General features: G+C 46.1%; 1 protein-coding gene across 4 annotated transcripts in view; it reads right to left on the reverse strand.

The window, feature by feature from the left end:
• Positions 1–408: 408 nt before the first annotated feature.
• Positions 409–23,808, reverse strand: part of IL10RB (interleukin 10 receptor subunit beta) — a 30,918-nt gene continuing 7,518 nt past the window's right edge. The window contains exons 4-7 of one of the 4 annotated variants that reach the window (XM_005893346.3): positions 22,249–22,415; positions 15,611–15,758; positions 8,032–8,189; positions 409–2,073 (exon numbers count right to left, since the gene is read on the reverse strand). In XM_005893346.3, the coding sequence (XP_005893408.1) occupies positions 1,924–2,073; positions 8,032–8,189; positions 15,611–15,758; positions 22,249–22,415 (623 nt within the window). In that variant the 3' untranslated portion in view covers positions 409–1,923. Of the gene's footprint in view, positions 2,074–8,031; positions 8,190–9,125; positions 11,942–15,172; positions 15,486–15,610; positions 15,759–22,248; positions 22,416–23,808 lie in introns of those variants that run through there. The other 3 variants (XM_070366988.1, XM_070366949.1, XM_070366923.1) reach the window with 3 other exon arrangements.

Consider the following 23,808-nt stretch of genomic DNA (forward strand, 5'->3'; position numbering starts at 1 on the left):
AGGTGGCATTTTAAGCCCCTAAAAAGGGAGAAGGGTTCACACTTTCCAAGATGGAGACTCCTGAGACACGTGAAGGGCTTTAGGCAAGGACTGGATGAATAATGGGCAATAAAGGAATATTCCTTTCCTTCTCTCCCAAGTCAGAGACATTCATGTGCATAGAACTTGATGGCCTTCCTGTCACGCCTCCTTCAGCGATGATGAGCTGAACTGGGGAAGGGAACTGACTTCTCCCCTGTCGTTAAGACTAGCTCCAAACCCGAGTCAGGGGCTGAGAAACCAGAACGTGGTGATTGCTCCCTCACATCACTGAACGTAGTTTAAAAACACTGAACAGGTCAACAAACTTTTGACCTCTCCCCCATGTTGTTTCCATTTAAAAAAAATGTCAAATTACTTCAAAAAATGTTTATTTTGGGGAACTTTGATTGAGCAACCTGGCCCAGAGGAAGGGACATTTGTTGCTGACCTAGGTTTGTGAAGTCAGTCATACCCATGAGATGATGAGTTACCATTTATTGAGTGAATGCTATGTGATGGCACCGGGGTGGGCATTTTTCACTGAGTGTCACTAATCCTTGGGTCTTTTCATCTTCATGTACAGATGAGGAAACTGTTAAGCGTCTGAGGTGGAATTCAAAGCTGATGCATGCGTGCTCAGCTGCTCAGTTCTGTCTGACTCTTTGTGACCCCATGGACTGTAGCCTGCCAGGCTCCCCTCTCCATGGGATTCTCCAGGCAAGAATACTGGAGTGGGTTGCCATTTCCTCCTCCAGGGGATCTTCCCGACCCAGGGATCGAACTTGCGTCTCCTGCATCTCTGGCATTGACGGGCAGGTTCTTTACCACGGAGCCACCTGGCAAGCCTGGAATTCAAAGCTGAGGGCCTTCTATTTTCTGAAGCTTCCCAGTTGCTGTCGGGCCCCTGTGCCTGGCACAGTCCCTGGCTGACCGCCAAGCGGGGACTGAGGAATACCCACTGAATGAGTCAACAGTAAAGACAGCATATGAGACCTGGTTCACTCTAACAGCCACACAGATGGAGTGCCATTTAACGCACGTGGACTAAATAGAGAATAAGGCTTTAATTGAGCACCAGCATTATACGAAACGTGTCTGCATAGAAAAATAAACCCAGTCCAAGTGTCCCTGAGAATCCAGAGTCTGCACTCTGTACAGTGCTTGGTGATAGCGACTTCTGAGTCGACGCCATTTCTCCCGTCAGAATGTCGGCACTCTCAGATTCCATGGTGCCTTGGTCTTTCTTCCTCATTTTATATATTTTTGTTTCTAACCATTTAAAACTTTTTTTTTTGGTGGTTTTGTTTTTTTGCCACATGGCTTGTGAGGTCTGAGTTCTGTGACCAGGGACTGAACCTCGGCCCTCGGCTGTGAAAGCATAGAGTCCTAACCACTGGACCTGCTGGGGAATTCCCTAAAACCTTTTTATATTAGTGAATACACAGGAGAATCATACCTGAGAATCATATCTCCGGTGGCCAACCTCAACCTTTGTTTTTTTTTTTTTCTGGCCACATCATGTGATATGTGGGATCTTAGTTTTTCAACCAAGGATGGAACCTGTGCCCCCTGCATTGGAAGCATGGAGTCTTTTAACCACTGGGATGGACCATTAGGGAAATCACAGTGGCCAACTTTTTTTTCAAATCATTAAGGCCTCTAAAAAGTGGCAAGTTCCCAAGGTTTTGCCACATGAGCATTTGGAGTCCAGCTCCTTGGCAGTGTGGACGCTGCCCCGGCGTCTGCGTGAGCTCTCCATCTGGGGTTTACTCAGGCGGTCTCGGCCCGCCCTGGCTGGCTGCTCTGACTGCCCTTGGGGGGAGACAGGACAAGGAGGGGGTCACTGCGCCCGGCTGAGTGTGCTCCCTCCTTGGACATCAGCTGGAAGGACCCCTGCCCACGTCAGGTCGTGAGACCGCAGCCGGCCCCAGGGTTCAGCTTGCAGCTTTCAGACACTTCTGTGATGACGCTCAGTTTGTCAAAGACTTCATTCTCATCAGACAGTGGGAAGGAGAATAAGAGAAGAGTGCTGTGATGAGGGTGGCTCATAAACTGCAGGGAGGGGAAAAAAAAAAGAGTTAATTAACAAATTTTCCCACTTCTTTTTCTGGGCTCACAATTTTCTACAGAACTCCTGGCTGGAAAATGCTGTTTTTAAAAAAATGTAATAAGAGTATGACAGTTCCTCACAAAATTAAAACCAGAATTACCGTATGAACCAGCAATTCCACTTCTGGGTATACACCCGAGAGAACTGAAAGCGGTGTCTCAGGGAGATACATTAATACATCCCCCTGTCTTCAGAGTCCATAATTCACGAGAGCCAAAGGTGGGAGTGGGCCAAGTGCCCACCCACACATACGTGTGTGCGCTCAGTCGCTTCAGTTGTGCCCGGCTCTGTGCGACCCCACGGACTGCGGCCCGCAGGCTCCTCTGTCCAAGGGGATTCTCCAGGCAAGAACACTGGAGTGGGCTGCCATGCCCTCCTCCAGGGGATCTTTGCATGGATCAGTTTCTTCCTAGATATCAAACCCACGTCTCCTGGGTCTCTTGCATTGGCACGTGGATTCTTTACCACCTGGGAAACCCCATCCACATATGACTGGACAGATATTGTGTTGGCCAAACATTTGTTTGGGTTTTTGTTACGTCTCCCAGAAAAATCCAAACAAACCTTTTGGCCAACCCGACAGAATGTAGTCTATCCATATAATGCAAATTTTTCAGCCTCAAAATGTAATGAAGTTCTGATACATACCACATTGTTGAGGAACCTTATGCTAGGTGAAATACGCCAGACACACGAGGACAAACAGGGCATGATTCCACTTACATGAGGTACTTAGACTAGGCAAATTCACAGACAGAGAGTAACGGTGGTGGCCAGCGGCTGGGGGAGAAGGGAGGGGGAGACTTCTGTTTAGTGGATCCGGTTTGTTTTGTGAGACGAAAGAGGTTCTGAGGATGGAGGGTGAGGAGGGTTGCACAACAATGTCTATTTACTCAATACCACTGAAGTGTACGCTGAAAACTGCATATGGTGGCAAATTTTGCGTTATGCGTGTTTTACCACAATTTAAAAAATTCGACAATAAATCTGCACCTCCTTTGCTTAGTGATCACAGGTCCTCCTCTGACAGTTCCTCTTGTAAACCCGGAGGGAGACTTAGGGATGGTCCCGATGCTGCCTGGGGCATCCTTGCCTCAAGGAAGCCAGCTTGGGATACCTGTGCCTTGGAATAAGTCACTCTCCTGTGCTCCCCAGCACCCCGAGTGTCCCTCTGTTCAGCCTTCAGCCCTGTGCCATTCAGTACGGCAGCCACCAGCCACATGGAATGTGGCCGGTCTGACTCTACGTGTGCTGAGAGGTAAAACACACACCAGATTTTGAGGACTTTGTATGAAAAAAAAAGAATGTAGATGTTTTGACAAATGAAAAAAATTACTGATTCCATGTTGAAATGATATTTTGGATATATTGTGTTGCATAAAATGTATTATTAATATTAATTTCAGCTGTTCCTTTCTGTTTGTTATTTACTAATTGGAGTCTAATTGCCTTACAATGTGGTGTTAGTTTCTGCTGTACAGTGAAGTGAATCAGCTATATGTATACATACATACATTTATGTATCTTCCCTTCCCTCTTGGGCCTCCTTCCCCTCCCCATCCTATCCACCTACGTCATCGCAGAGCCTGAGTTGAGCTCCTTGCACTTACAGCTTGTTCCTGCGAGCTATCTGTTGTTGTTTTGTGTTTTGCTTTGGTTTTCTTGGCCATGCCTCATGTCATGCAGGATCTTAGTTCCCCGACCAAGGATGGGATCTGTGTCCCCTGCAGTAGAAGTATGGAGTCCTAACTACTGGACTACCAAGGAAGTCCCCTGCTCCTTTTCACTTTTGACAAAACTGTGCATGCATGCTTAGTGGCTCAGCTCAGTTCAGTCACTCAGTCGTGTCCGACTCTTTGCGACCCCATGGACTGCAGCATGCCAGGCCTCCCTGTCCATCACCACCTCCTGGAGTTTACCCAAACCCATGTCCATTGAGTCGGTGATGCCATCCAGCCAGGTCATCCTCTGTTGTCCCCTTCTCCTCCTGCCTTCAGTCTTTCCCAGCCTCAGTGTCTTTTCCAGTGAGTCGGTTCTTCAAATCATGTAACCAAAGTATTGTGATTTCAGCTTCAGCATCAGTCCTTCCAATGAATATTCAGGACTGATCTCCTTTAGGATGGACTGGTTGGATCTCCTTGCAGTCCAAGGGACTCTCAAGAGTCTTCTCCAACACCACAGTTCAAAAGCATCAATTCTTTGGCATTCCACTTTCTTTATGGTTCAACTCTCACATCCATCCATGACCACTGGAAAAACCATAGCCTTGACTAGATGGACCTTTGTTGGCCAAGTAATGTCTCTGCTTTTCAATATGCTTTCTAGGTTGGTCATAACTTTTCTTCCAAGGAGCAAGCGTCTTTTAATTTCATGGCTGCAGTCACCATCTGCAGTAATTTTGGAGCCAAAAATATAAAGTCTGTCACTGTTTCCACTGTTTCCCCATCTATTTGCCATGAAGTGATGGGACCAGATGCCATGATCTTAGTTTTCTGAATGCTGAGTTTTAAGCCAACTTTTTCACTCTGCTCTTTCACTTTCATCAAGAGGCTCTTTAGTTCTTCTTTACTTTCTGCCATAAATAAGGGTGGTATCATCTGTGTATCTAAGGTTATTGATATTTCTCCCAGCAATCTTGATTCCAGTGTGTGCTTCATTCAGCCCAGCATTTCGCATGATGTGCTCTGCATATTAAGTTAAATAAGCAGGGTGACAATATACAGCCTTAACGTACTCCTTTTCCTATTTGGAACCAGTCTGTTGTTCCATATCCAGTTCTGTCTGTTGCTTCCTGACCTGCACACAGGTTTCTCAAGAGGCAGGTCAGGTGGTCTGGTATTCCTATCTCTTTCAGAATTTTCCACAGTTTGTTGTGATCCACACAGTCAAAGGCTTTAGCATAATCAATAAAGCAGAAGTAGATGGTTTTCTGGAACTCTCTTGCTTTTTTGATGATCCAGTGGATGTTGGCAGTTTGATCTCTGGTTCCTCTGCCTTTCCTAAATCTAGCTTGAGTATCTGGAAGTTCACAGTTCACCTACTGTTGAAGCCTGGCTTGGAGAATTCTGAGCATTACTTAGCTAGCGTGTGAGATGAGTGCAATTGTGCGGTAGTTTGAGCATTCTTTGGCATTGCCCTTCTTTGGGATTGGAATGGAAACTGACCTTTTCCAGTCCTGTGGCCACTGCTGAGTTTTCCAAATTTGCTGGCATATTGAGTGCAGCACTTTAACAGCATCATCTTTTAGGATGTGAAATAGCTCAACTGGAATTCCATCACCTCTACTAGCTTTGTTCATAGTGATGCTTCCTAAGGCCCACTTGCCTTCGCATTCCAGGGTGTCTGGCTTTAGTGAGTGATCACACCATTGTGGTTATCTGGGTCATCAAGATCTTTTTTGTATAGTTCTGTGTATTCTTGCCACCTCTTCTTAATATCGTCTGCTTTTGTTGGGTCCATATCACTTCTCTCCTTTATTGTGCCCATCTTTGCATGAAATGTTCCCTTGCATTTAGAAATTAGAAAATCTCTAATTTTCCTGAAGAGATCTCTCATTCTATTCTTTCCCATTCTATTGTTTTCCTCTATTTCTTTGTATTGATTAGTGAGGAAGGCTTTCTTTTCTTGCCTTGCTATTCTTTGGACCTCTGCATTCAAATGCGTATATCTTTCATTTACACCGTTGCCTTTAGCTTCTCTTCTTTTCTCCTTATTGCCAAATTCAGACTTAAATTGAAGAAAGTAGGGAAAACCACTAGACCATTCAGGTAGGACCTAAATCAAACCCCTTACGATTATACAGAGGAAGTGACAAATAGATTCAACGGATTAGATCTGATAGAGTGCCTGAAGAACTATGGACAGAGGTTCATGACATTATACAGGAGGTAGGGATCAAGACCATCCCCAAGAAAAAGAAATGCAAAAAGGCAAAATGGTTGTCTGAGGAGGCCTTACAAACAGCTGAGAAAAGAAGAGAAGCTAAAGGCAAAGGTTATATAAGTATGTAATATCTTGGGGCTCCCGTGGTGGCTCATAGGTAAAGAATCTGCCTGCCAATACAGGAGACACAGGTTAGATCCCTGGGTTGGGAAGATCCTCTGGAGAAGGAAACAGCAACCTTCTCCATTATTTTGCCTGGAAAATCCCATGGACAGAAGAGCCTGGCAAGCTACAGTCCATGGGGTTGCAAAAGAGTTGGACACGACTTAGTGACTAAAGACCAACAACCGCATACTACCTCAATCTTGGTTACAAAGCCTAAAACAGTTATTATCCCAGAGAGGGACATTCCCACGAGGGGACACATTAGGGATTCCATCAAACTATAAGTTATAGCTGCCACCTTCTCACGTCAGGATCCTTGTGCCAAAAAATTAGCCGGCCAGGAATGCAGTCAGGAGTCACTACTTGGGTCATCAGGAGGAGAAAAGGCTGCTGCTACATGATGGGGCCCGGGGGGAGGGGCGACTCCTGCCCAATTCTCATGGCACGTGGAGAAGCACAAGAGCCGGGGTCTCTGGTGTCCTGTGACCAGGGGCTCAGTCCTCGCAGAGTGGAGGGTCTGAATCGCCCCTGTCAGGTCAGCAGTGGCTGGTCAGGCGAGAAGAGACAGCAGAGCAGTGAGATCACGGGTGTCACTTGTGCCTTTGGGACCAGCTGCAGTGGCGGGGCTGGCCCTTGTTCCCTTAACCTTCCTCTTGTAACCTTCCCCGGGGGAGGAGATCGACTCGGCTTTTAGAGAAGCTGCACCCCTGGGTCCTAGCGGTTTACGTGTAGGCTGGAGTGGACGCTGCGATGTACCACCCTCACCCCAATCTTTAGGAAGTAGGGGCTTGCTCCCTAGGCTGCTGGGAGTGGGGGTCCCCCCACCCCCTACCCTGGGAGGTTCCCTGAGCTGAAGGAACTGCTCCATCCGAACTGTGCCTCCTTCCTGGGGGAGCCCACACCCAGCCCAGGGGAGACGCGGGCTTCACTTCACATTTCCTTTCACTTCATTTCTAATGAGAATATAAGATTTCATTTCTTAAAGCCACTTCTGTCCTACAGGCTCTATCCAGGTACATTCTTTCTTCTACCCAAACGTTTTGAAAGTAGCTTTCCTGTAGTTCAGTTGGTAAAAAATCCACCTGCAATGCAGGAGACCCCGGTTCAATTCCTGGGTTGGGCAGATCCCCTGGAGAAGGGATAAGGCTACCTACTCCAGTATTCTTGGGCTTCCCTGGTGGCTCAGCTGGTAAAGAATCTGCCTGCAATGTGAGAGACCTGGGTTCCATCCCTGGGTTGGGAAGATCCCCTGGAGAAGGGAAAGGCTACCCACTCCAGTATTCTGGCCTGGAGAATTCTATGACTGTATAGTCCATGGGGTCACAAAGAGTTGGACATGACTGAGCAACTTTCACGTTCCTTTTTTTTTTGTTTTTCCACTTTTCTGGAGGAAAAAAAAGAACTGCTTTCCTAAAGCCTGGGACACACATCCTGTAATTTCAGTCGCTCTCAGACACTCCCCACTCTGACACTGCTCCTGCCCCTCCACTGTCCCTGGCTGTTCTCCCCTCTTTCCCATCTTTTCTGCTCTGAGCTTGGCTTGGTCCCTTTCTGCTCCGGGACCAGCCCCTTGGCTCTCTGATGACTTGGGGCTCCAGGCATGGAAGGTCAGGGAAGGAACAAACATCCAGGCTGGAGGGAGGGCTTTTAGGAACAAAACCTCTGCCCCCCGCCCCCTCCCTATAGAGCTGTTCCCTGAGCTCAGACTTATCTGGAAGGGCACCAGGAACGGGACCTGCATGCAAGACTTGTGTCATCCTCCAAGAAACCACGCCGGGCTGAGTTAGGCGGCTCTGACTGTAAAGGTCAGCGTCTTCTTACGCATCCACATCTGGCTCCATGCCGCTACCTACCTCTTTCAGGTGCTGCGGAAGAGAATTCCTCGGGGGGAAGGCGTGCCTTGCCTTCCTGTAAACACACCGCAGCAGGAAGAAGCAGCCGAGCAGTAGCAGGAGAGCGGCGCACACGGAGGCTGCCAGGACGCTGGCCACCATCCAGGACGGGGTGGTTTCTGCAGGAATAAAGGGCTGGGTCATATTTGCGTCATGCCCGGCTTGGGTGACGGTGACCTTAATGCTCTTTTCACCATCATCTTCTAATGGTAACCCCTTACCGCTGGGGCGGGGCTGGGGTGGAGGGCACAGGTGTGTCTCAGAAGGAAACACAGCAGCTATTTGAGGATCTGGAGGTTTTCAAGTCTCACCCTTTCCTACCATCCTCCAAGTTGGGTTTCTGGGGCATGAATGCTGATATGCCCCCAAAAGCAGCAGCTGCACGAACTCTGATCCCCATTATCTACCCACAGGGGAGCTATCAGCTCCATGTTCTGCTGTTCCATCAGCAGAAAATGGGGCTCCCTGGGCTCCAGAGCCCCAGTGACACACACGTGCTACAGCATTTTGTACTGAGAACTGCACAGGGGACCCCCCCCTGACTACCTGTGCGCAGAGACCTCCCCTAACGCTAGTGCGGTGCCCAGCAGCCTAAAGCTGATCTCCGGGTGGCCCCCTCCCTCCCCAGCATCTCTGGGAGCTCCTGTCTGGAAAAACCCGAGGCTACCGAAAGAATCCACCTTTGTTCTACCAACTCCTGACGTTCCTTTCTTAGTGCATTTCCTAAAAAGCTCAGGGCTGGAAAGCCTTCCGCTCTCCCAGTGAGACCTAAATTAGCTCCTACAATCCAGGAGTGTCTTTCTCAAGGATCTAGAAGCCAATCCTTTGACATGTCATCATCAGGATGGAGCGTTGTGACAGAGGAAGAGTCCCTGTCTCAGTCCCAGTGGGAAGAACACCGCAGGTGGTAAAAGCCAGTTAGCAGCAGACGCAGAGAACAGCCTAAGTGCATTACCACCACCCCATGCATCCACCCAGTTTCGGTCATCTGTCACTTCCGTGACCCCGACCTCTTTTCGTCCCGATTCCCAGTTCTGTCTTTAAAATGCCCCATCAGCTCTTTCCCCTCCTCTAGTCACGAAATGAATCAAATCTGTTTTTACCACCTTAACTGATGTCCAGCTGTATCTTGGACTGTCTCCAGGGAGTCACCCTGGGTGGCCCAGCTCCCCTCATTTAGCACCAGGCCCCTTTGCCAGCTGCCCTCCTGGCCTCCCTGTGACCGGCCCTGTCAGCCAGCACCACCTCCTGATGCAAACTGAAAGCATTTGGTGCTGAGAGAGGCCAGGAGAATGAACCCTGCCCTGGAAGAGCAGGTCCCTCTATGGGGATTGCAGCAAAGTGTCAACTCTTACTTCCCCAGGGCAGATCAAAGAACCCTGATGGGCACACAGTCTTGGAGCCACCTGGACGGCAGGCCCCCTACTGGCCTCTCCCAGCACTTGGCACACTGCGTGGCCATAGACACTCCTTAAACATCTAGTGAATGGTGAGGGCACCCGTCATGGGGAAGAGGCTGGACAGGCCTGCTGCCCCCTCTTGCACTGTGATTAACACGGGCAGTGACCTTGCAGCCTGTCCAGGATGTGCCCTGGCTGAGTTCAGGGAACTCACTCCTTATCCCTGCACCCTATGAATTCTCATTTCAGTTACTAGAATCGAGTGGTGATGCCTTAGCAGATTCAACTCAGATGGGTTTTCTGGGTGGATACAGGGTCGTGGGGCAAGGGAACTGGTTGGGGTGGCCCCCAGGCTTTACGAGAGCTGATGATGGTAGGTCACCTTGCGATCTGACGTCCCAGCTCTGGAGGAAGTTCCAGGACCCATCTACTCATCTCTCTATCTTTCCACTTAATATTTCTGTGGCTCTCTAATTTGCCATACATCAGAATTACTCATTAAATATTCATTAAACATTGACTCCTGGGCCCCACCCTGGCACGGTTGGTAACACTGTGATGATTCCCCTGGGGGCAGCTCCTGGGTCTCCTTGGGCCTCCAACCCAGAGGTTTCAGCATCTTACACAGGACATTATTCCGTGGGTACAATCGGTTGATGGTAATAAAATTTAAAAGATGCTTTTGTGACTTACCAAGAAGGGGGAATGGGGAAGGAGAGAAAGTTAGAAAGACAGTTAAGTCGCTCAGTCGTGTCCGACTCTTTGCGACCCCTGGCCTGTAGCCCACCAGGCTCCGCTGTCCATGGGATTCTCCAGGTAAGAATACTGGAGTGGGTTGCCATTTCCTTCTCCAGGGGATATTCCCGACCCAGGGATTGAACCCAGGGAAGGAGAGGGGATACTGCTTTACACAGACTGTGACTTGCGGAAGAATCTGGTCCTGAACTGAACTAGTAACCAACACTCTCTGTGTGAAGCTCTTAACTTGCCTCAGTCTGGCTGGTCATGCCTCAGGTGAGCTCCCTTTTCCTGTCTCACCCTAGGGCAAGTCTTGCCGTGGCTTCTGTATGGGATCAATCTGTAGGCATGGGTGGAGATGTTACTTCCTGTTATTTACTGGTTGAGCTGACTTCCGGCAAGTTACTTCATCTCTCTGAACCTTCACCTTCCTTCTGGGAAAAGGGAAAAGAACCTTTCCACACTTTCACTGAAAACTTGTGAGGTTTCAACAGAACTACATTTAAACAAACAAACAAACAAAACCCTAAACTGATGTTTGACAAAAGCAGGTTTTCAGTCGGCTATTTTCTTTTATAAAATGTCTGGATTTTGTTAGTTAATGAGTGATCGTTTAGAGTTAGAAGATATTTGAAATACTTTTCTTTTTGGTTCAAGTGTGTGCCTCATGCCATGTTTCATGACATAAGCCTTAAGTAATATTTAAAGGTGTGATTTTATTTAAAAAAAATTTTTTTTTATTTGGCTGTCAGGTATTAGTTGCAGGGCTCTAGAGTACATGGGCTCAGTAGTTGTAGCTCAAGGGCTAAGCTGCCCTGTAGTACGTGGGATCCTCATTCCCCAACCAGGGATCAAACCTGCATTGCCTGAAATGGAAGGTGGATTTTTAACCACTGGAGCATCAGGGAGGTCCCTAAAAGTATGATGTGAATAATGTCCTTATTAATTACAGTAATGACACCTAACCTGTATTGCGGGCTGACTCTGTGCCTGGCACTGTCCTGGGTGACACCTTTGATTACTCTCATCTTGTAGATGAGTCAACGGAGGCAGTGGGCAGTTCAGGATCTGCCCCAAGTCACTCACTGTGTTGGAATTCACAGCAGGGAAGGATGGGACACGGAACCAGGCACATACTCAGGCCTGGAGATAGCAGTTGGCAGGTGTTTAAGAGGAAAGAGCGAAGATCCCAAAGTCAGGATTCTAGTGATTTAAACATGATGGGTGCTCCCAGGGCACAGAATTCTCATTCAGGTACAAATGATTCACGAGTGGAATAAAAAGGTAGGCTTCTGGGAGTTCTCTGGTGGGCCAGTGGGTAGGACTCTGCGCTTTCACTGCCAAGAGCCTGGGTTCAATCCCTGGTTGGGGAACGAAGATCCCACAAGCCTTGCGGGGCAGCCAAAAAAAAAGGTTTTTTTTTTGGTTTTTATTAAGGCAGGCTTTTGTTATTTAGAGGCACTTGCTGAGAGGCTCAGCCACAAGGTGGAACACAGGCAGGTGGAACTTAGCCTTGGACAGCAGTGCCTCGGCACTAGCTGGAGGCTACAGAAAAAACAGAGAGGCAGGGAATCCCCTCTAGAGAGACAGCAAGACTCCATCTTCTATGCGGCTCTGTCATCCTGAGAAACCGTGCTTAATATTACTGCAGAATACTTTTGGATGACACTGGAAAAATCACGTGACCAGGTGAGATGAGAGATTTCTGGATTTGGGCAAGTAACTTTGTTCAACTAGAAAACAAGGGAAAGAAACCTCAATCAGGAGACTCCAGGCTGGTAAGCCTGACTCAGTGTCCAGAAAAAAATACAAAAATGGATTGTTAAGTGGCTACTTGTTGTTTGTTGTTTAGTCACTAAGTTGTGTCCGACTCTTTTGTGACCCTCTGGACTATGGCCCACCAGGCTCCTCTGTTCATGGGATGTCCCAGGCAAGAATAACTGGAGCAGGTTGCCATTTCCTTTTCCCAGGATCTTCCCAACCCAGGGATCAAACATGCGTCTCTTGCACTGGCAGGCAGATTCTTTATCACTGAGCCACTAGGGAAGGCTGAAATTATGGCAAAGTTGTGCTTGACTCTTTGAGATTCTATGGACTGCAGCATGCTAGGTTTCCCTGTCTTTCCCTATCTCCCAGAATTTGCTCAAATTCATGTTCACTGACTTGGGGATGTTATCTAATCATCACATCCTCTGCAGTGCCTTCTTTTCCTGCCTTTAATCTTTCCCACCATCAGGGTCTTTTCCAATGAGTCAGCTCTTGGCATCAGGTGGCCAAAGCATTGGAGTTTTGGCTTCAGCATCAGTCCTTCTAATGAATAGTCAGGGTTAATTTCCTTTAGGATTGACTGGTTGGATCTCCTTGCAGTCCAAGGGACTCTCAAGAGTCTTCACAGGCACCATAATTTAGAAGCATCAATTCTTTGGCACTCAGCCTTCTTTATGGTCCAATTCTCACATCCATACATGACTACTGGAAAAACCATAGCTTTGACTATCCAGACCTTTGTCGGCAAGCTAATGTTTCTGCTTTTTAATATGTTGTCTAGGTTTGTCATAGCTTTTCTTCCAAGGAGCTGTGCTGCGTTGTGCTTAAATGCTCAGTCATGTTTGACTCTTTGTGACCCCAAGGACTGTAGCTGGCTAGGCTCCTCTGTCCATGGGGATTCTCCAGGCAAAAATACTGGAGTGGGTTGCCATGCCCTCCTCCAGGGGTTCTTTCCAACCCAGGTCTCTTGCACTGCAGGCGGATTCTTTACCATCTAAGCCACCAGGGAGGCGTCTTTTAAATTCATGGCTGCAGTCACCATCTGCAGTGATTTTGGAGCCCAAGAAAATAAAATCTGTCATTGTTTCCACTTTTTCCCCATCCATTTGCCATGAAGTGATGGGACTGGATGCCGTGATCTTAGTTTTCTGAAGGCTGAGTTTCAAGCCAGCTTTTTCCATTTTCCTCTTTCACCCTCATAAAGAGGCTCTGTGGTTTCTCTTCACTTTCTGTCATTAGAGTGATATCATCTGCATATCTCAGGTTGTTGATACTTCTCCCAGAAATCTTGATTCCTGCTTGTGATTCATCCAGCCTAGCATTTCACATGATATACTCTGCATATAAATTAAAGAAGCAGGGTGACAATATACAGTCTTGACATGCTTCTTCCCCAATTTTGAACCAGTTAGTTGTTCCATGTCTGGTTCTAACTGCTGCTTCTTGATCAGCATACACGTTTCTCAGGTAAGGTGGTCCAGTATTCCCATCTCTTGAAGAATTTTCCACAGTTTGTTGTGATCCACACAGTCAAAGGCTTTGCATAGTCAGTGAAGTAGATGTTTTTCTGAAATTCCCTTGCTTTCTCTATGATCCAATGTATGCTGGCAATTTGATCTCTGGTTCGTCTGCTTTATCTAAACCCAGCTTGTACATCTGGAAATTCTTGGTTCGCATACTGCTGAAGTCTAGCTTGAAGGATTTTGAGCATAACCTTACTGGGGTGTGGAATGAACACAACTGTACAGTAGCTGGAACATTCTTTGGCATTGTCCTTCTTTGGGACTGGAATGAAAACTCACCTTTTCCAGTCCTGTGGCCACTGCTGACTTTTCCAAATTCGCTGACATATTGAGTGCAGCACTTTCACAGCATCATCTTTTAGGATTTGAAACAGCTCAGCTGGAATTCTATCACCTCCACTAGCTTTGTTAGTAGTAAAGCTTCCTAATGCCCACTCGATTTCACACTCCAGGATGTCTGGCTCTAGGTGAGTGATCACACCATCATGGTTATCCCAGTCATGAAGATCTTTTTTGTACAGGTCTTCTATGTATTCTTGCCACCTCTTCTTCATCTCTTCTGCTTCTGTGAGGTCCTTGCTGTTTCCGTCCTTTACTGTGCCCATCCTTGCATGAAATATTCCCTTGATATCTCCAGTTTTCTTGAATATATATCTTGTCTTTCCCATTCTATTGTGGGCTTGTTTTTCTCAAGCTGTGTTCTTGGAAATGCTCCTTCTCAAAAAAGGTACTGAAAGATCAAATGTGCTAAAAATGCTCATATATAGCGTGTTTTTTTGAGAGGGAGATGGGGTGAGCCTTCGTGTCCAGGCCCATCTGACCACAGGGCTCTTGTTCTGAGAAACGCTTCATAAGCGCTCATGGGACACAGCTGGGACAATAAGCACGTGGCACGGGGTGTTGATTTCAGCTGAGATTTGCCAAAAAGTCTTTCACGGTGACTTTGCGGACAGTCAAACACAACAGCTTACAAAACAGTCCAGTGTGTTCCTATGGATTGGTGACCATTAAGTAGTTAAGGGGTCTAGAGAAAGGCATATCCTGGACACACCAACGGTTTAAACAACAAACTGGTAAAGATCCTGAAGCTCTTCCTAGCAAATCAGTTTTTCTTTGATAAGACAACGCAAAATTGGGCAAGAAATACGTCCAATGACAAAAACCCACATTCGGGAAGAACTTGATAAGCTGAAGTGATGAAGTATCATGACGGCAGCAACACAGCGGCCTCGGGACTGCAGTGACACAGAAGATGTAAAGTTTTCCCCTCTCTCTGGAGGAAATATTTTTTTTTGCATATGAATACTCAGTTGCTGGGCATCATTCTTGTTGCTTTTTGTTTTCAGACCTTTTATTTTATATTGGAGTATAGCCAATTATTGGCTTCCTTGGTGGCTCTGACGGTAAAGCGTCTGCCTGCAATGCGGGAGACCTGGGTTCGATTCCTGGATCGGGAAGATACCCTGGAGGAGGAAACGGCACCCCACTCCAGCACTCTTGCCTGGAAAATCCCATGGACGGAGGAGCCTGATAGGCTACAGTCCATGGGGTCGCAAAGAGTCGGACACGACTGAGGACTTCACTTTCACTTTCATAGCCAATTAACCATGTTGTGACAGTTTCAGCTGCACAGGACAGCGACCCAACCGTACAAATACAGGCTTCCAGTCTCCCTCAAACTCCAGAGGGAATTCTTTTATTACAATTGCTCTCCTCTGTATTCTGCAATCCCCAGATCACTGCTTTGCTTTCCAAAGGGACTCCATAAATGAAAAGAGCCAGGATCAGACCTCCTTGTATGCATCTGAGCTGGTGGATCAGTCAGAGATGAACTGGAGTTTGAGCTGGGTGATAATCTCCAAGGAGCCTTTCAGCCGGCACACTCGGTGGAAGTCTCTAAAGCCACTTAAGATGCTCAGAGGAGGGAATTCCCTGGCGGTCCAGGGGTCAGGACTCTGCTCTACTGTAGGAGACACGGGTTCAGTCCCTGTTTGGGGAATGCAGATTTCACAAGCCTTGCAGCATGGGGCCCCACCACCATTACCCACATGTAAAAAAAAAAGGGGGGTGCTCAGAGACACAGAGCTGCAGATGGTGCGTCTCAAGACTCACCGTCAATGGTTGTTTGCTCGCAGACAGGCTCACTCCATTCTCCAGCTTTGTTCCGATCAGAAAGAAACCCTCGAACTTGAACACAATAAGTTGTCTGTGACTCAAGATTTCGGAGGAACTCGAAGTCATACTGACTAGAAATTGAAAACTAGTAACAGAGAAAAAATTAAGAACATGCCTCAGCAGTGAAGGGACATCATTTCCCATCGCCCCACCCCACCCCGCCACCTGCCACTTACTGGTTATAATCTTTACTTCAGGCTCAAAATAGGAGGATAAAGGAAGCAGATGCTCCTCCCACGTCACCTCAGGTGACCCTGAGATCATTCTAAGTGGGGAGGAGGGGGAAGGGAAAGGACTGACCATGGTCCTGGCAAACTGCTTTATTCCCTGAATTCCCTAGTTTAAATGATATGCAAACCATCCCGCATTCTTTTTTTCTTTTTTTAAAGATAAACCAGTTGTATGGGTTGAATTTTGTCCTCCCAAATTCTTACATCAAAATCCTAAAACCCTAGTACTTTCAAAAGTGACTTGGTTAGACAGAAGGTCTTTTTAGATGTAATCAACGTAAATGAGGTTATTAGCATGGGCCCCAATCCAGTATGACTGGTGTCCTTAAAAGAAGAGGACATTTAGACACAGACGGGCACACAGAATGCCACATAAAGATGAAGGCAGGGATTGGGCTGATGCCTCTATATACTAAAGGATCCAAAATTGGCCAGCACCCACCAGGAGCTGGGTGGGAGGCCTGGAACAGATCCTTCCTCTTGGTCCTTAGAAGGAACCAATCCTGCTGACACCTTGATCTTGGACTTCTAGCCTTCAGAACCTCAAGACGACACATTTCTATTGCTTCATCCATCCAGTTTATGGTACTTGGTTACTGCAGCCCTGGCAAACGAACACACCAGCCATCTACAGTAAGACCCAATGTGATTTCTGGCCCTAGCTGCCTGGGGTTCTCCTCTGAATCACTTCTCCATTCACACACCTGGGCTGCCCTCCCCGAGCGGCTCATCTCACCTCAAGGATATACACCATAGCCTGCCTCTGGTGGGGCCATCCCAGACTCATCTTAGTTTAATTTGAATATATCATAATTGATGACATATTTCTGAATTTGAGAAACCAAAATAGTGTTGCAGGGAAGAACAAAATCTGACTCCACATTGCATCTGTTTCTTTGACTTTAACCTTTGCTTCCTACGAGGATACTATTTGTTTTTGTTCACTACGAGCATACTATTTATACATAATGGCCTGCCTGCGGGTACCCTGCCCCTCTCCTTTACTATTAAACCAAAGTGTCTTTCTTTGTTCAGGATGCTGTCCACCTGTGAACAGCTGACTATAGGAAGGAAGAAATGAACACACACCCTCCCCCAACCCCTCCAAGGTTGGCCATTCCAGGAGATACTTGCAAGATTAATAGCCTTTTTTTTTTTTTTTCTTCCAATTTTATTTTATTTTTAAACTTTACATAATTGTATTAGTTTTGCCAAATATCAAAATATCCATACACAGGTATTCATGTGTTCCCCATCCCGAACCCTCCTCCCTCCTCTCTCCCCATACCATCCCTCTGGGCCGTCCCAGTGCACCAGCCCCAAGCATCCAGCATCATGCATCGAACCTGGACTGGCAACTCGTTTCCTACATGATATTTTACATGTTTCATTGCCATTCTCCCAAATCTTCCCACCTCTCCCTCTCCCACAGAGTCCATAAGACTGTTCTATACATCAGTGTCTCTTTTGCTGTCTATTAAACGGGTTATTGTTACCATCTTTCTAAATTCCATATATATGCATTAGTATACTGTATTTATGTTTTCCTTCTGGCTTACTTCACTCTGTATAATAGGCTCCAGTTTCATCCACCTCATTAGAACTGATTCAAATGTATTCTTTTTAATGGCTGAGTAATACTCCATTGTGTATATGTACCACAGCTTTCTTATCCATTCATCTGCTGATGGACATCTAGGTTGCTTCCATGTCTTGGCTATTATAAACAATGCTGCGATGAACATTGGGGTACACGTGTCTCTTTCCCTTCTGGTTTCCTCAGTGTGTATGCCCAGCAGTGGGGTTGCTGGATCATAAGGCAGTTCTATTTCCAGTTTTTTAAGGAATCTCCACACTGTTCTCCATAGTGGCTGTACTAGTTTGCATTCCCACCAACAGTGTAAGAGGGTTCCCTTTTCTCCACACCCTCTCCAGCATTTATTATTTGTAGACTTTTGGATCGCAGCCATTCTGACTGGTGTGAAATGGTACCTCAAGCCCAGAGATAAATCCACGCACATATGGACACCTTATCTTCGACAAAGGAGGCAAGAATATACAATGGATTAAAGACAATCTCTTTAACAAGTGGTGCTGGGAAATCTGGTCAACCACTTGTAAAAGAATGAAACTGGACCACTTTCTAACACCATACACAAAAATAAACTCAAAATGGATTAAAGATCTAAACGTAAGACCAGAAACTATAAAACTCCTAGAGGAGAACATAGGCAAAACACTCTCCGACATACATCACAGCAGGATCCTCTATGACCCACCTCCCAGAATATTGGAAATAAAAGCAAAAATAAACAAATGGGACCTAATTAACCTTAAAAGCTTCTGCACATCAAAGGAAACTATTAGCAAGGTGAAAAGACAGCCTTCAGAATGGGAGAAAATAATAGCAAATGAAGCAACCGACAAACAACTAATCTCAAAAATATACAAGCAACTCCTACAGCTCAACTCCAGAAAAATAAACGACCCAATCAAAAAATGGGCCAAAGAACTAAATAGACATTTCTCCAAAGAAGACATACAGATGGCTAACAAACACATGAAAAGATGCTCAACATCACTCATTATCAGAGAAATGCAAATTAATAGCCTTTTTACTTCCTCACTTCCTCTCCCTCTCTACTCTATAAAAGAACCTGGCGTTCAGAGCCTGATAAGAAGTTTATTTTTGAGAGATTAGTCTGCCATCTTCTCGGTTTTCTGGTTTTTCAAATAAAGTCATTTTTCCTTGGCTCAATATCTTGTCTCTGATTTACTGGCGTGTTGTGTGGTGAGCAGAGTGAGCATGGAGTTGGTAACAATAGTTTCCAGCAAAATAAAGGGAATTAAAAGAGTACATACATACAGCCTGTATTTCCAGCACGGTTACAAATTCCTTATAAAAGGGCCTTATGAAAAATTTGCCATGTGAATAGGAGTTTCAATAGAAACTGAACAAAGACTCTGTTTTTACTTTAGTAATTGTTTACTTTTCTTTGGGTGCTGGGTTTGCTGACAGCTTGTCTCTATTCTTTTGTTGTATTAGAAGCTGAGCTCACTGAAGGCAAGAACTGGATTTTACCAATTGAAACATGAAGAGTATAGTATAACTTCTAATGATTAAAAACAGAAATAAAAACAAAAATCCCTGGCTTTCATTTCCAGAAACCCAATTATCTCGAAAACCTTACAATGCATTTTTTTCAAGGCTAAACTCAGAGGCTGACACGTCAGAAGTAGATAGAGAAGAGATGTGAAGTCTTTTTTCTTTTTTTTTTTAACTTCTGGACAGCTTCTTCTTTTTTTTTTTTTAAAAAGATTTATTTATATTTTTGCTGTGATGGTCTTTGTTGCTGTGCTCAGGCTTTCTCTAGTTCTGGCAAGCTGGGGTTACTCTGCGTTGAGGTGAATGGGCTTCTCACTGCAGTGGCTTCTCTCGTGGAGCACAGGCTCCAGGACACACGGGCTTCAGGAGTTGTGGCAAATGGTTTAGTTGCTCCACAGCACGTGGGGTCTTCCTGGACCAGGGATGGAACCCATGTCCTTTGCATTGCAAGGCCGATTCTTCACCACTGGACCACCAGGGAAGCCCCAACTTCTGGTTTGATCTCCCTGCTGTCTCCCGCCAGGAAGAAAGAATTTCTAGAAGCTTTTAATGTTTTTAGCTCAGGGACCTGAACTGGTGGCACTCTCTCAGAGACACCTGCATTCTAAAAGGGAACCATTTAATCCTATTTCTTTCAGGCTGCTGTAAATAGAATGCAGAAGACTGGGTGGCTTATTGACACACATTTCTTTCCCACAGCTCTGGATACTGGGAAGTCCAAGATGAAAGCACCAGCAGATCTGGCCTCTCAGGAGGTTCCTGGTTCATAACTAGGCTTTCTTGCTGAGTCCTCCCCAAGAGGTGGAAGGGGTGAGGGAGCTCTCTGGGGCCTCCTTTCAAAGGGTGCTAAGACCATTCACAAGGGCTCCATCTTTATGATCTACCTCCTAACACCATCACACTGGGGACTGGAGTTCAACACGTGAATTAGCAGAAGGGTGAGGGTGGGGATAGGGGTAAAGCGACAAAACACTGAGTTGATAGCAAGATAAACTGGCAAAGGTGGCCCTGCAGGCGCTGGTGAGAGACGTGCACTGGGGAGCATGCAGCCTTTCCAGCACTCTGTGTGTTCACACCGAAGTCTTCATACCCCAGGCAGAAGGAAGGGACAAACGTGTAACCAGATGCCAGTCCTGAGGGCATATTCTAGATAAGGAGCTAAAGATAGACTAGGTTTGCACTTCGTGCCTGGGGCAGGAGGCACTCAGGCCCTGGGTAACTGTGGAATCTGATTCTTAGGATGGGGAACACATGTACACCCCCGGCTGATTCATGTCAATGTATGGCAAAAACCACTACAATATTGTAAAGTAATTAGCCTCCAATTAAAATTAAAAAAAAAAAAATCACAGTAGGCTGCTAGCTCCAGGAGTTATCTTTGTATCTGAGTTTAGCAGGGACCCCTGTGTTCAACAAGTGATCATAAAACTTATTGTTCTGTATTGCTTCCTAGGTACACGAAATCCCAGGGTCTTGATTATAAGCAAAATCATCTTTCCTGTGAAGAAGGCAGATATCCTGTATCATTTAACGAAGCATTTAAAAAAATCGAAGTGTAGTTTATACACAATATCTTAATGGTTTCAGGTGTACAACAGTGTGATCTGATATTTGTATACGTTATGAATTGATCACAACGGAGCCTTTTTTGGGGGAAATTAACTTGAGATTTTGGGGGACTACAGAGTATGTAGATATAAATTTAATTACATCATTCCTCAGACAATACAGGATTCCCAGGTAGCTCAGCTGGTGAAGAATCTGCCTGCAATTCAGCAGACCCCGTTTCGATTCCTGGCAAGGGTTGGGAAGATCCACTGGATAAAGGATAGGCTACCCACACCAGTATTCTTGGGCTTCCCTTGTGGCTCAGCTGGTAAAGAATCCGCCTGCAATGCAGGAGACCTGGGTTTGATCTCTGGGTTGGGAAGATTCCCTGGAGAAGGGAAAGGCTACCCACTCCATTATTCTGGCCTGGAGAATTCCATGGACTACATAGTCATGGGGTTGCAAGGTGTCGGACATGACTGAGCGACTTTCACTTCAGATAATACATATGGGTGACCTGTTCTTGCCAAATGCATGAGCATTAGTGATTTAATGTAGAGGAGATAACATATATGTAACATAACTTACATAACATATATGTAAGTCAGTTTAGGACCAGAAATGACATTTGGCTCAGAAGCACTGAAAGAATTAAAGGTGATCAAAGATGAATGAAAACAGCATTTTAACCTGTCTACACAAGGGGAAGGCAATCTCACATGTTGACCCATAACACATTGTTCAGGCAATGGGACACGTTTACCTTTCTTTTTACTTTTTTTCATATGTCATTAAATTCCTCAACAACCCTGTGAAGTAAGTTATTGCTGCTGCTTAGATGCATCAGTCGTGTCTGACTCTGTGCGGCCCTATGGACTGCAGCCTGCCAGACTTCTCTGTCAATAGGATTATCCAGGCAAGGGTACTAAGAACGGGTTGCCATGGCCTCCTCCAGGGGGGCTTCCTGACCCAGGGATCGAACCCAGGTCTCCTCCATTGCAGGCAGATTCTTTACTGCTGAGCCACCAGGGAAGCCCCAAAGTAGGTTATTATCCCCACTTTATTAATGAAATGGGTTATATGCCCATTTTTCAGACCTGAGAAGCTGAGGTCAAGAATGTGACCAGAGTCACACAGTGGCAGGGGCAACATGCCAGCAGGGTCTTTCCACTCCCAGCTCATGTTTTGAAAAGCATTGTTCCTGAAAGAGGAAGAAAGCAATGGGGAGAGGTGGGGTGAGTCCTATAAAATGTGACACCCACCATTCATCCAGGGCTGGGCTGCCCTGACCATGGACTTGACTGTTCTGTGGTGTATGTGGGCCCTCATGCCATGAAACAGTAGTCATTCACTGGTCACCTGATTCTGGTGACCCCAAGTTCCCCCAGCCAGCTGCTGAGTCAGCTTGGCCTTCTCCAGCAATTTCCCTCTGGGGAGAGAAAGGCTTGTTCTCCTGCACCAGACCACCCAGGACGTCTGCCCTTGAAGCCCAGGAAGTGTGACCAGACATACCAGTCACCCCCAGAATGGGTAGCTTCTGGAGCTCAAAGGACCAGGCCTGAGAGCCTCTGGACCATAAGGTGCTGCCACCTGGCAAAGCTTTTCTCCATCATCATGACCTCCAGCCATGCTCCAGCTGAGCAAAGGACAGGGAGCTGGCCTCTGCAATGTGCATGATTCACTGCACTTACCTTTTCATCAGAGCCATTTTTCCAATATTGCACATGGTAAGTCCATGAGTTATAAATGTTCCTCATGGTCCACGGTTCAGGTTCATTCTCGATTCTTGGGGCAAAGAAACGCACATGTAAAGAATTAGCAAGTGCTTCTACTTGCATTCTGGGAGGTCCGATAGTGGCTGAGGACGAGAACAAAGCAAAATGACAATCAAAATTCCCATGTTAAAAACATCAACATTTACTTTTCGTAACTGGGCAGCCCAACTGGGCTAGTGAAATACTCTGTCCTTGATACACCACTGTGGTGATGTTGACCGATGTGGCTAAGAACAGTTAGATTTTGTTTCTTAAAACAACAAAAAAAACCTTATTACCTTTGCCTTTATTAATCAGGTTTGGTCCTTTTATATTTATTGTGATTTCTGATATATTTGCAATTACTCCAACTACATTACTTTGTGTTTTCTGTAAGGACTGCTTTTTTTGTTTTTAATGGCTCATTCCTCTTCCCACCTCCCTTTTATTTATTTATTTTTTTGGTTGGGTTGAGTTTTCTTTATTTCCATTGCTGGGTTGGAAGCAAGAGATGGTATTTCTATTTTTAGTGTTTAACCTATATAATTAAACCACTTTCCAACAAATACATTTTCCAACAAAGTCTGAAACTACTCCCCTCTCCCCAAAGCTCTTTTACAAGACATTCACATGATGCGTTCCTTCAACTCATTTGGGTCTCTGGCCAATTGCTGCCACCTCAGAGAGAACTGTCTCACCATGCTATGTAAAAAGCACTCCCACCACTCCCTGTCCTGGCATCTTACTTTATTTTCTTTAGAGCCACGGTCAGTATCTGTCATAAAATACGTACCTGTCTATTTATCGTCTATCTTCCCGATTGGAATGTACATTTCACGGGGGCAGGGGTTTTAGTCTTGTTCACCACGGTAGCTTCAGCACACAGTAGGTGCTGGCACACAGAAGGTGCTCAATAAGAACTATGGAATGAATCATGAATGGCCCCTGGCAATCATGCTGTTTGAGTTATACCTTGTCTTCTTGTGTGGGGACTGTTACATTTGGGGGCCTGCGAATAGGCCTGGGTTAGCATTCTACCCTATTTCTACTCTGCTAGAAGTTGAAGACCAGATAAGAACATTCATCATGTGTTTTACCGAAGCAAGTATAAATAGGTTCCCATGACATTTTGAAGCACTCTCCCATCATATAAACTTCAAGAGGCAAATATCGGATGCGGGGTTGTCATTGCTGAAAGCCCTGCCACAGAGGAAGCCTGGGTGTGAATTCCTGTGCTGCTTGCTCATCACCCCTGTGGCCTTGGGGCAAACCGCATATCTACTGATATTTGGCATCAGTTGCTAAAGAGAACTTCCATAAATGGCCCTAAGATAGGATCTGGAACCAGTCAGGAACCTGTAAGTCTGCTCAGTGCAGAAGCAGAAACCTGTACTGTGTTTTCTGCCTTATGCTGATCCTGGCCTGTCTCTCCCACAAACTCCCTTAAGGTCACAGCCTTCTTTGTTACAACCCCTTTGCTCCTCATCCAAGGCCATC

This window comes from Bos mutus, chromosome 1 (assembly GCF_027580195.1).
Source record: "Bos mutus isolate GX-2022 chromosome 1, NWIPB_WYAK_1.1, whole genome shotgun sequence".
Classification (NCBI taxonomy): Eukaryota; Metazoa; Chordata; class Mammalia; order Artiodactyla; family Bovidae; genus Bos; species Bos mutus.